We start from the raw sequence: 13,683 nt of genomic DNA, 5'->3' as shown, positions 1-13,683 counted from the left end.
GGAGGAAGAGTCAGACCAATGCCTTCAGGAAGGTTCCACAGTGTGTTACCACCAGGATTGGGATTCGTATCAAAATAGTCTGACACCAGTTTGGAGCTAGTTTTTAGGAATATTCAGTTTTAGACAACTTTTAGACCCACTGTGCCAGCTTTGGATTACTTTAAGACAGGTATTGTTGACTAGTGTGGGATTTGTTTTGGACTAGTTTTAGAACAGTATGAGACTAGTCTGAGACTAGTTTGAGTTGAGTTTTCAGATCAGTTGTGTGGGTTTTGGGTTAGTTTCATACTAGTTCTAGACCAATATGATAGTAGTTTGTGTGGGTCTCGACTGGTTTTACACCTGTTTAGGACAATTTTTAGAGCAATGTGGAACAAGTTTTAGACTGAACTTTGACCAGTATGGGACTAGATATGGACTACACCTCGAGAACTGTGTTTGAGTGACACGAGTCAGACCAGTTGGATCAGTTTGGGACTAGTTTCAGAGCCATCTGGGGTTATTTTTGGACTACTCTTAGACCAGTATTGAACTCATTGTGTTCTTGTAGTTCAGTTAATCTGAATCGTTGACTTAATTTTCATGTTCAAACAGGAGTGAGAAGTCTTGTGTGTTCAATGTGGTCCTGCTGCTGTTGATGTTGCAAGACTAACAAAATAAGACCTTACTGCAGGATGCAAATAGTAGCCCGAGTCTCTCTCTGTGCTGATTTCATCCCTTGCAGGCCATCACAATATTATCTGTGTATTTAGTGCTCCAAATAACTGTCTGTTGTCTCAAACCAGTATTGACTATTTGGGAAAAAAAAAAAAGACGGTGTGCAAAACATTTCCTGTTTGTTTCTTCCTCTTGTTTTTTGTTGGGAGTAGTGTGTGAGTGTGTGTGTGTGCGTGCGCTCATAGCTTCATGCCCACCATTAGATTACAGGCAGACTCTAAACTGCTTTGTGTGTATTTGATGTCTGTACCACAGTACATTCGTATTTCCTCTAATGTTATTTTCACAAGTCGTAGCCACTTCCTTCCTCCGTCTCGCCCTCATACATCTCTGTAAAAGCTCTCTGTGCCGTCCGATCGATGCCGGCTGATATTAACTGCAGCCTCTCGCAGCTTCCTGTTCCCCCTCCGCCACAGGAGGAGTCTTTATCCAGCGTGCGGTGACATTTCACTCCACCCTCCATCTCCCTAATTGTCAATTATCCTCGGAGTGGTGAGCTGTGTTTCTGCGGCCGTCATTAGGCAGTGGCGTGCGGCGGCAGCGTGTCTCGGCAGGTGGCATTTAAATAGGCGATCGGCCACGTTGGCGCACGTGCGTGCTGTGTCCGGCCGTCCAGCCGGCCGCCGTTTATCACGGTTTATCTTCGCAAATATCTCGCGGGAAACAAACAAAGCTGACCTTTCTCCTCTTGGGCTTTGCATCGTGACGGAGGAGCCGACAGCGGCTCACGCTGACATCATCAGTCAGGGACACGCCTGCGGTTTGATGCCGGCGGCACAGACCGAGCAGGAGATCCAGTCAGAACAAACACTGCTTCATTAGTGCTCCAGAGAGAGCTGCTCTCGCTGCTCTTCATCTTCGACCGGCGCAGGTCGTCGTTCATCTTTAAAGCTCCCAAGCAGGAGTTCTTATGAAATTTTCCCACTGAACTGAGCAGAGAATGACTTTCTGATTTAAATTCAATATACAATGTCAGCGAAAATTGCTTGAAATGCTTCAAGTGAATGAAGAAACATTTCTTAGAGGTAAAAACTCCTCCGTGTTTGTATTTCTGTTGCTCCGTGTTGCATTCAGGGTCTCCCATGATTCTTACTGTATACTCATAGTTTTGCATTAAAAATGTATGTGCTCAATATTTGGCAAAGTTGCTGGTCGTTTTTCATTCTGTCTTTTTGTCCCATTTCTGTCCTTCAGTCGACTTTGTGTTTGGTTTTTGTTTTGCATTGTTTTGCAGAAGTCTAAAAAAATCCAACTTCCTTCATTTTCTGCTCAAATACAACTTATAGAAACAATGGAGGAATAAATACAAGAGTGAGGGTAGAAAAAACATTCTGCAGAAATAAACTGGAACTGATCTCAATATGTGAGCTGTTCTTTTTGTTTTTAGCTGTGAATCTTTGACAGACCAGTATGGGACCAAGTGTAGACCAAATGAGGACACATTTTTTGATCAGATGTTTTAGTTTTCCACCAGTTTCATATTAGTTGAAGGCCAGCGTGGGAGTGGCTTTGGGCCAGTTTGTGACTTGTTCTGGACCAGTTTACACCTGTATGGAAATAGTTTGGGTGTGGGGCTCGTTTTGGATTAAACAGTATTGAACACAAGTAAGATGAGATTCAGACCATATTGGTACTAGTTTCATACCTGGATGGAATGACTTTTGCTTTATTGGCAAGATTTTGACCGCTATGGTACTAGTTTAGGACTGGATGTATTCTCCATTAGTGAGACCAGTATCAGTCCAGTTTGAACTTTATTACTATAGAATAGAAAATACGTTTTTAGTCCCAGAGGGACTAACAACTCACCGTGCAACTATTTCCACACATTTAATAATTTGTAACATGAAAACATGCATTATGACTTTTGATCTGTTAGATGGTATTTGAAACCAAAATATTAAGAAATCACATAACTTACCAACATAGATGATATAAGCTTTGAATATTGAAAGCACACTGACTACACCTCATTTCTGTCTGAACTTCCAAATAAGGTGTTTGTCTTTAAGTTGTTGTATTTCCTGCTAGACTCAGAGTAGAAACATGAAATCACATCAGTGTTTCAGAATAAGATTTTGTCATTTCATGAAAGAATATATAGAATATCCCTTCAACTTTTTGTTCACTCGCCACATTTTCCAGCTTCTTTTTGTCGTCTGTGTATGCCTGCGTGACTCTGCTGCCCCGCCTCCTCTTTGGAATCACCATAGCAACCAGTATCAGCAGCTGATTGGCTGATTGGATCAGTCCAATAACCCTTCATGCAGATGTTTCTGATTGACAGTGTTGGTGAAACCTGAGACTCTGCGTTTCCTGGTGGAGTTCAAGTCTCCTGTTGCGGCTCTATATTAAACTCTCCTCTCCCCACAATGGAGTGAGCAGGCAGCGTCTCCGAGCCGATATATGAAACCATTAGCAGGGGAGCCGCTGTACTTACACAACACGGCACTCATTTCGGCTTGTGTTAAACTCAGGCGGTAAACCACGCATGAAGGAGCGCGCCGCTCCTCCTCGCCCTCCCCTCCCTCCATCTACAGCAGCCATATTCTAATTCCAGGCCTGTCTCAACATCCGGCCGGCTGCCGGGACGCCGCTCAGGTAGGAGGAGGAGGAGGTTACGTTGGAGGCCCGGACGCCGCGGTGACACATGTGCTCACACAAATATACAGATGTTGCTTATACTCCTGAGGTTTAAAAACGAAAAATATTGCACGTCAACGCAGGTAGCTCTGCAGGATGTCCAGTCAATTCATGAAGAATCCACCAATCAGATGTGCCCTTGGATCAGAAAGATTTATTTATAAAGATTGTTTATATACTGAACTTTATCTTGAAGAAATGTTCTCAATAAGTGCTGAAACAGATTTAGATGGTTTTGCTGTAAATTAAATGACGCAGCTAAAACAAATATAGACAGCAAAGAACATTATTCTCTTCATATCTCTAGAACAGCTGTGAACATGGATCAGAACTCAGTCGACGTCCAGTTCAAAAACCATTTCAAAACCAGTCAAAAGCTCATCCTAAAATGGTTCAATAATCAGTCTAGAACTTGTTCAGAAAACCAGTTTTAAAACTAGCAAGAAGCCAGTGGAAAACCAGTCGTATATTAGTCCTAAACTCAGTGAAAAATCAATTAGAAATCAGGTCAGAATTTGTTCAGAAACCAGTCCAAAAGTATCCAATCAGTCAGAAACTGACCAACACCAAGTCCAGAGCTCAGACCAGCTTCTGTCTTGAACCAGTGAAGCTGTTTAGATTTCAGGTTTAAACTAGTTAAATGAGTCTGAACTCAGTAGTAAATCCGGTCGGAGACCTCTGGCATGTCTTAGACTCACTGTTGTATCTTCACCTACAATCAGACATGTATTAAACATACAGACTATTTTAGAGATTCAATGTGTTTTTGTATTATTTAAAAACTGAAAACCCGATTCTAACTAGTTATATTGCACTCCGGTGAGTATGAATCTTTTCGTACTTTCATCTTTGGATTTTTATTTCCTTTCTTTTGTGGTGTAATGATTTAAAAGAACATTTAACAGAGAACATTTGTCACCACTGTTCGTGATGTGATTCATCATCTAAAGACTCGTCTTAAACAAAAGAGGCTGAGCGTTCGATTCAGAGAGGACTGATCGATGTGTGTGTGTGTGTGTGTGTGTGTGTGTGTGTGTGTGTGTGTGTGTGTGCGCGTGTGCGTGTGTGTAGAGGAGAACACAGTGATGGAGCGAGAACTGAAAGAGGGATAAAGCCGTGCACCACAGGGACTTCAACAAGCACTGCGCCATTCCACCGACTCCATCTATCACTGAGGTGTGTGTGTGTGTGCGTGTATGAGCGTGCGTGTGTGTGTGTGTGTGTGACCCTCTTTGTAGGGTGGGGAGATGTGGGAACTGACTTCACGATTAGCCTTTTTGTTGGTTACGGGTAAACAATAGAAAATGCTAATTCTCACAAGTGTGTGTGTGTGTGTGTGTGTGTGTGTGTGTGTGTGTGTGTGTGTGTGTGTGTGTGTGTGTGTGTGTGTGTGTGTGTGTGGCTCACTGTGGTCCTCTGACTGTTTTTCTTATCCGGAGCTCTCAGATTTATTTTCTCTGATAGCATCTAATTAATCAAATTATTTCTGCATTTGGTTTTTTTTTTGTTTCATCTCCCTGCATGAACATCAGAATGTTACCATAAACAATATTCCTCCAAATACTACCAATCATGTCAAAGTGCTGCAAAAAAAAAAAAATAAAATAAATTGTAAATGCTTGCAAGATCCTCTGAAATGACTCGAATCCTTCCAATATACTGAAAATGAGCAATATTCACAAAATGTCCGCAGCAGAAACAATACTCACAGCTAAAATACTCAATTACTCAGTTAGTGTAAAATGGTGAGAATTAGTCAAAAACACTGAACGTTTATCCAAAATGTCCCAAACATGCTCAGAAAGAGGTCCACAGGGTAGACCTTAAGAAAAAAAAAGGTAATGACAATGTAATGAACTGATGCTGTTGGTTATAGTTTATTCCCATATTTCTTTTCACTGTGTTCTTCAGGCTCTGCCTCACATTTTGTCGCCGTTTACCCCACATTGTCACTTCCTGCTCTTTTCTTTTCCCCCCTCCTTCCCTCCATCTGCCCTTGCCTGGGACACAAACTGATTCAGCAGGTGGGAAATATTTATGGAACACCGAAGCTTCTCGTGATGAAGAATCGGTAAAAAAGTTGAGTTTAAAACCAACTACGCTACAATAATCTAACTTTTGGGTGTGGAGGTGTGTGTCAGTTAAAGTAACACTCAGCAAGATTTATGTTTGGTTTTGTTCAACACGGCTTTTTGGGAATTAGGGGTTTTTCAGTATTTCTAACTTTTAAAAATACCTGTTGAAAAAGTATAAATATGTATCAAAGGATACCTGTTTGCTAACTGTACTTAAATTCTCCAAGTTCACTTCAGTTGCTGCAAGCTGACTGGTCCTGTAATACCACTCTACACCACTAGATGGTGCGGTGAGTCACTCTGCAGCTGCTTCTGTATTCAGTCCAATAACAAAAGAGGAAGTAGTATGGAGTCGGACCCCCGATAAGAACCATACATTGACCACGGTGGCTCCCTGCTGCCCCTAGTGTCCAGACGTTTTACTTAATAAAACCGACACGCTGCATCTTTAAAGGAGCCGTGAGACTTGGCTGTCAGTTCGGAGCATTTTGTGTGTTTTAGTTTTTGTAAACTCACATTGACATTAAAGCTCAAACTGCTGACTTCCATGTCCTCTGCGGTGCCCGAGGCCCTCGGAGGCCCCCGCTGTGGCCCTGCAGAGGCTTCATGCTACTGACAGAAGCTCATATCTCATTGGTAGATGACACACACACACACACACACACACACACACGCACGCACACACTTGGAGTCCTGCTGCTGTGTGAAGGTTGGTGCTTCTGTTGTACTTCCTTTAATGGATTTTCTCTGTAATGAATGAGCGTGAATTTTCAGCCGTGTTGTTATGTAAATGTGGGCGACAGTGATGCGCTCCTTCAGATGAAGTGTTGCGAATGGGAACGAGCTCAATGAGGCGGAGAGATTTCCACACACTCACAGGCCAGAAGGCTTTTTAATTCGCAAAAAAAAAAAAAAAAAGCAAATAACATTCAAACTGAAGACGGACGGAATAGAAACGCAGCCGTCGCCTCCGTTAATTGCATTTTTTTTTTTTTAAAGAGAAAACTACGTGAGCTGAAAGACGTGACAGTTTCCATTAGTTGCTTAACCACCTGAGTCCACGCCGAGACGAGACGAGACGCCAGAGACAAGATCAGAAACGTTCATGAGAGCGACCGCGAGATGCGAAGGAAAGAGGAAGCTCACCATCGTCGTTTCAGCGATGGACCCAAAACTGTTGATGAAAATGTTGCAGGTTACGTTTACTGGCGGCCCTGCAGACAGGAAACAGGAGACGGAGAGGAAACGGAGAGGAAACAGGCAAGACGCAGACAGGAAATAGATAGAAAGCAGACAAGAAACCGACAGGAAACAGTCATGAGACAGGAAATGGACAGGGAACGGAAAGGAAGCCGATAAGAAACGGTCAAAAGCAGACACGAAACACAATGGAAACAGGCGACCGGCGTGGAAACGGGGACAAAACACAGAGGACACAAAGGAAGAAACAAACAAAAGAAAGGAAAAAGGAGAGAAAACATATAGCAAACGGGAGAAATGGATAGGAATTGGAAGAGAGAATCAGGCAGGAAAGAAAAGTACAGGAAAAAAACAGGATACAGACGGGAAGACGCACAAACGAGTTGGAAAGGAGAGACAGGAAATACACAAGAAATAAAAATTTACACAAAACAGACACCAAACATAAAGGGAAATAGAGAGAAGACATAAAAGGAGGAAGGTAATAGGGAGGATGTGAGGAAGGAAACGGATCAAACGCATAGGAAACAGAAGGAATAGAGGATATAGTATAGAGACAAAGAGAAAATAGACACCAAATATCAAGGACATAGACAAGAAACGGACAAAGGAGAAACAGGAAATGGAGGAAACGGGAGAAACAGGAAATGGGGAAGGTGTGGGGAGGAAACAGAGGAAACAAAGAGGGAAAAGGGAGAAAGCAAAGAGGAGAGGTTAGAGTTTGTCTCACAAGATTTACACAAAGAGAACAGAGCAGACAGTAAAAGTCGGTTTCAAAGAGCAGGCAGAACAAATCCTGTGAAAAACCAAACAGTGAGTTGAATGACAAGCAGTAAAGTCTAGTGTTCTGCCATCACAGCCACCAATGTTTCCATATATTTCTTTCACACCAGGCTTTAAAGACATCACACGTTAAGAGAAGTGAGTGCAGCTTTAAAGTTGTTTTCATAAACAGTGTATTTGTGTCTTCCTCGCTCTGACACGGTGAGACTTCGTTAAATCCATAAAAACCTGATTGATTCTCCAGTTCCTCAGATTGGACAACAAAAACTTGTTAATGAGAAAAAAGCTCCAGAGGAACAACGTCTGAATAGTTGATGTGATTGATTCAGAAGTCGTATTGATGTCTTCAAATCCCTCCTGGTCACAGAATCACGTCTCTTCAAATGACTTGAAAACTTTTTGTAATCTAAAACCACTTTGTTTTATTCCCCCCCCCCGTTAAGCATTAAAGCCCCGAGCTTCCTTTTGTCTTTTGAGTTCTAACAGAGTCAGACATGGTCACCAGTGCTGCGCAACTCATTCATTCTTTATATATCTACAGTTCCTTTTCCCAGTTATATCGATAAAAAGTTCCTTGTGATGTTCTTAGAGTGTGTCCTGTTTTAATAGTGTGCATAAATCTGAACTATTGTCAGATTTTTTTATTGTTGCTCAGTTGATGGGGAGTAGGAGGAAGATGCTCTAAAAATCAATTTTTAATGTAGTAAAAATGAAAGGAAGCACATCATATAAACTACCAACCGGTAGAGAGACAAAGAGAATTTAACTGCTGTTCGAACACACTAATGCTAACGCTAACATCAGCTCTGTGAAGACAAGTCATTGCTGATGGCAACTGTAGGCTCGATGCGCAGGACCGAGAGTTACAGCAGTGTTTGGGCCCACCATTAGCATTAGCATTACCAGAGAGAGAGAGAGAGAGACAGCAGCTCTGCAGCGGTTTTCACGTTATAATGAATCCATTCATGTCCTTTAGGGAGTCATTTTTAAAAAAGTCTTATGGAGAAGTCATTGTTTTTTTATGCTGTGAGCTGAAGTAACTTTTCAGGATATGAGTCGATGCGTTTGTGTGTGCCGATGTGTGCGCAGACGCCACAGAGATTAAAGCCGAGTGGAGGTGATGAGCGTAGCAGGAAGTAAACAAAGAGAGAGCGGGTGTCCGGTGGACTGAAGGAGGATCTAAACAGCAAGCTGGTAAATACTCAGACTGCCAGGAAGTTTAGTGCAGAGTCACCGGGAGGAGGTGAAAGCGCCTCATTACGACTTCAGAAAACTACAAACGGAAAAATCGATGTCCACGACCCTCCGAGGGCTGAAAAGCTCCGTCGATCAAACTCGAACAGCATCAATAAACCTGTGGAGTCATTTCTAAGGAGGACATGATGACCGCAGCTGTCCGCCTTCGCGAAGCGTTCAAGGGTGCTTTCAGACCGGTCAGTGAAGGTGAGAGTAAACAGCTCTCAGCCTGCCATTGATTCGCTGTATTATGAGGTAGTACAAACACAAATGTGATTAGACGGCGGCGGCGGCAGCAGCGGCGGCGGCGGGCAGCCCAGCCAAGCAGAGAGTCTGACTCTCATCTGTTTAAGGAGCAGAGGACACTGAGTTTTTCTTCCAGAGCCAAACCTCCCGGTTTCATCCTCCAGCTGCTCACCCAGCCTTTTATTCCTTCAAGTCAAACAACACAATGCTAATTTTAGACGTTACGCTACAAAGTGCTGTACAACCTTCAAGAAGATCTGAAACCGGCTGATAATATTGATATTTTTAGGCTTGTAACACGTCTTTCATCTGACTTTTATCTCATTTTATGGATTTATGTTTGCATCCTATCCCCTGCTATTAGTGTCTAATTCCCATTTTAGCTCTATTTCATTTTTATTCATTTTTATCCACAAGGTTATGAAAGGTGGCGTATAAAAAGTTTGATTGATTTTCACTGCAGTAAAACTACAAGCCTGTAAAACGGAAAGTGTCTGAAATCACACAGAAAGCGTTCTGGGTAATTGATCTTCCTCACAGTGTCCATCCAATCAGAAATGTTGCCGCAGACGGACATGAGACTGAGACGGAGGCCCTCCGATCAGCCAATCAGCCGCTGACTCTGGTTGCCATGGTGATTCCAGACGACAAACGTGAAGGACAGCACACAACTGTTGGACTACAAACATGGAGGATGGCACATAGCTACAAAAATGAAAACAGAAACTTTGAATTTATATGAGATGAAGAATCGGTGCAGAAAATAAAAAAGACAAGTAGACAAATATTGACCTCAGTGTTGTGTGGCTGTGACTGAATCAGACATTTCTTATTTCAGTCGTTCCAAAAGGTTGCAAACCACTGAATTCTTTCTCCTTTGTGAGGTAAAGAAGCTCAGACTCTTCAGGTGTCTGAGCCTCTTCATTTGCATTCAGTATTCAGCCTTTTCTCTTCGAGCTGCAGTGGAACAAACTCATTTCACCATCACTCAGCTTCATCTGTGCTCGCTTCTATCTCAAACTTTTATCCCCCCCTCCACATTTTAACATCCTCGTTCCCTCGTGTGGTTTCCTGTGAGTAATCTGTTGTTTGTTCTAATTAGATCCTCCACATGTACGTCACGTAGGATCCATCGCCTCCGGCTGGTTTTAATGATTCTTCCTCCCTCTTTACCCAACATCTATAACTCTATGATTCCACTGTGTGTGTGTGTGTGTGAGATGATATTCTCCCCAGTGGCCTCCAGCAGTCCTTAGACTGTGACAAGGAGAGTAATTGGCCATCAAAATAATCCAGACCCCTTCCTTCATTCCCAGCTCGCCTCGGGCAACTGGAATTAGATGTCCGTTTTAGCCGGGGACATTAAACACAAACCCTGTGTGCATGTTACATGTATATGTGTGTGTGTGTGATAGAGTGCATTCATCCTTGTCTGTGCATGCATAAGTGTGTGTGAGTATGGTTTCAACATGTGATTGAAATGCAGCTGTAATTGAGCTGTTTTAGCCTTTTTAAAATATGTTGTTTTAATCCCGTGCTGTTAAATAAACCCCCCTCCACCACAAACAGTGAACAGTTTAAATGTAATCTGATTACAGAGGAGGGAAATGGTCTGTTTCCACATGCAGCAGAGTCACAGTACAAGGGATGACAGTGCTTTGAGATTTATTAAGAGATGTTTCTTTTGAGTGTCAGCTTCAGAGTTAGTTGCATTCACAAATGAAGGCCAGCTCTGATTTGTCACACATGGACGAGGGACGGTAAATGGGTTTTGAAATGTTGATTTATTTTTCTGCCTCTCAGACCGTCATGTCCACAATAACGTTTTAATTAATTTTAACTTGACTGTCAAACATGAATAATTCAAAGAACTTCTGCGACAGTTTCCAGCCATCGGAAGTCTGGAAATGTGTAGCTGTAAAAGCAGCTATTTTACAAGCTGAAGACATCTGATGGTGTGGAACAATCTCTGAAATGATACGCCTCAATGTCTTGACATTTTTCAGGAACACATTTTTTTTTTTTTTTAAACATCCCATATCTGAGGAACCAAAGAAGACAGAGACCTACATTTTACACAGGAGCTGGCAGTTATGCTGGGGGTGGTGATAGAGGCTTTTTTAAGTCAACACTGATATACAACAGTGTTTCCATAACTTTAAACAGAGTATTTATCACCTACAACTTGGATATAAGAATATTACTTAAATAAATAATCTCTGAAAGTTTCAAAAACGTTTAAATTAAAGGACTTCAAAGCATGTTTTTTTCAGCAGCTTCTTCTTTCTGCAGATGACACCACTTTCTCTCTTTGTATCGGAATCATTTTCAGTTTTTCACTTTAAAAGTCACATACAGACCATTGAGTATATTGATATTAACCCAATGAAATAAGAGGCAAATCTCGGCTTTATAACGGTTCCCTAGATCAAATAAAGATATAAAGGTTTGAGTTTGCAGGTTCAATACTACACCTGCCCATATATACATGAGGAAGTGTCCATGACCAAGACACTGAACCCCAAATTGCTCCGGATGGACTGAATGCCTTGCATGGCAGCCGCCTCAATGTGTGTGTGAGTGTGTGAATGGGTTCATGTGAAGTGCTCTGGAGTGCTCAGGTGGTGGAAAGGCGCTATATAAGTGAAATCCAAATCCATCATGTCTCACAACTTTGAGAATATAGGAAAGTGGGTACTGTCTATTGGGAATATATGTTGGAGTTTCTGTTTTTTGTCTCCTTGTATTTTTCAGAAAATAATCCAATAATGTTTTCAATATCACATAGAAATGACTGAAATCTGTATTCGGTTGCATCTGTGTTGACTCTAGAGACCCGATCAGCTTTTGGAGAGTTAAGTGTTGTCATATTTTATTCATAATCATGAATTTTTGATTGCTGCGTGAAATGTGCCATGTCGAACCTCGTCGCTCCTCCGATGTGCTCAGACATCTGTTGTTTTATCAGATTCCGAGAAATGACTGAAACTAAGTTAAGGTGTTCTTACAATAAACCCCACCTCTGCAGTATGTCTCAAACTTCTTACAAGGTTCTGCCCACTGAAAATATATTGAGCCCTCCAATTTTAAACAATGCGATCAAACTGAACATACTGACAGTAGCTGAGTGGATTAGCTGTGGATGCTTGGAAAGGCAACATGTTTACTCCTGATCCCAGTGTCCAACTGTCGAACATCATAACAAACAGGTGCTACACCTCTTAACAACTCATAAATACAACAAGCCAGAGCGTAGCAGATGTTTTTTTAAATCAAACAAAGGTATCACAACAACATAATCCTGATATTAAATGAAACTTAATCGTAGATTGTAACAATTCTGCTGCTAAATGCAAAAACAATAAACCTTCAACTACCTCATGGATGTTTTGTTTGTACATATGTTCACTATTAGTATTTGTCAAGGTTATTTCAGACGTTCTATGGTCTGAACTACAACTGCTCCACTAAACTCTCTCCATCTTGCTACAGCCACTGCTAATTCTCTCCAGCTCTCAAGGCTCGCTTATCAATACGGGCTAAGTGGATCATTCTGTTCTGTTTAGAAGCTCGTGCACACCTGTTCACCGCCGTGTGATGGTGCAGAGCGCAACAGTGTTGCCTTCACCTTCAGACTTAACACAACCCTATTATAACGCAAAGTTTCACTGACAAAGCAGCTCACACGTGGAAAAAATATGAGTTTGATACATCATGAGTTTGATCCACACGCCTCTAAATGGAGCTCACGCACTGTTTCACTGCTGGAAATGACTGAGAAAAAAAAGTTAACTGGTTTTCACAGTAAACAGCTGTCATCTTCTGAAATACATATCAAATCATTTATCTGAGCGCACGAGCATTTACAGACTATGAATGGAGATAGTCTGACTTTGAGATAAATAGACTCCTAGTAAATAATCACGTCTTGTGGACAAACCGACCCTCTGAGTCTGATGTGTACAGACCGGGGTCTGCCGGCTCCAGCAGCTCTGACACGTCTGAGTGCATCACAGGGTTTATCCCTAAACCGGCTGGTATTACATTATCACCGTGTTTTCTCTCCGAGAGGCTTTTCAGGCCTAACCGGAGTCCTCTGACACGTTTCCTCTGCATCCCGGCTTTGTTCCAAATCCCTCCTTCAAAGAACTGCTGCCTCTCTGCACAGCGGCGCCGGGGCAGAGAGCCGGGGTATCGCAGTTTCTTTACCCGACGTCCCTCACAGCACAGGAGGCAGAAACGCACAGACACTCCGTAACCCTTCCTCCTCCTCCTCCTCCTCGGCAACAGTCCGGGGCAGCGCAGAGGCAGAAAGACACTTTGTTTTATGGCTTTCCAGTAAAGATGGAAGACGAGCACGCAGCAGAAACAGGCAGAGGAGAGGAAGAAGCAGCAGCTCATTAAGTGTCAGGGCGGACGGGACGAGGGTGAGTCACAGGCTGCTCGTCTACCCCGCCCTCCTCCCTCCTCCCTCCGCCTCGACATGGACGATCTCTCCAGTTTATGAGAGGATCCTTCATTACGTAACGCAGCGCTCAGTATCCTGATGAATGGAACCAAGATTTCTCCATTAAGGCCTTTTGTTGTGAGTCTCCGAGGGACGTTATCTCCGTCTGAAGCTGCTGGACGGCCATCATCACACACCCCAGCAACACTACAGCCATCAGGACATAATGAGTCCCTGATTTCAGATAAAAGCTTCTGCCTCCGATTCCGCTCAATTATAGTTTAACTACAGCGTGAACAATAACCCTATACCCTTAAGGTAGAAAAATACCACAGA

At 42.6% G+C, this 13,683-nt stretch overlaps 1 protein-coding gene across 5 annotated transcripts in view; it reads right to left on the bottom strand.

Moving 5' to 3' along the window:
* glra1 (glycine receptor, alpha 1) overlaps window positions 1–13,683 on the bottom strand; it is a 96,314-nt gene that overhangs the window by 24,019 nt on the left and 58,612 nt on the right. For 4 of the 5 annotated variants that reach the window (XM_030101954.1, XM_030101970.1, XM_030101960.1 and 1 more), the window contains one exon: window positions 6,582–6,649. The exons of the other annotated variant lie outside the window; for it this stretch is intronic. In XM_030101954.1, the coding sequence (XP_029957814.1) occupies window positions 6,582–6,649 (68 nt within the window). The remainder of the gene's footprint in view (window positions 1–6,581; window positions 6,650–13,683) is intronic. 5 annotated transcript variants of the gene reach the window in all.

Source organism: Salarias fasciatus, chromosome 2 (genome assembly GCF_902148845.1).
Source record: "Salarias fasciatus chromosome 2, fSalaFa1.1, whole genome shotgun sequence".
NCBI classification, from domain to species: Eukaryota; Metazoa; Chordata; class Actinopteri; order Blenniiformes; family Blenniidae; genus Salarias; species Salarias fasciatus.
This window is presented reverse-complemented; position numbering and strand designations above follow the sequence as displayed.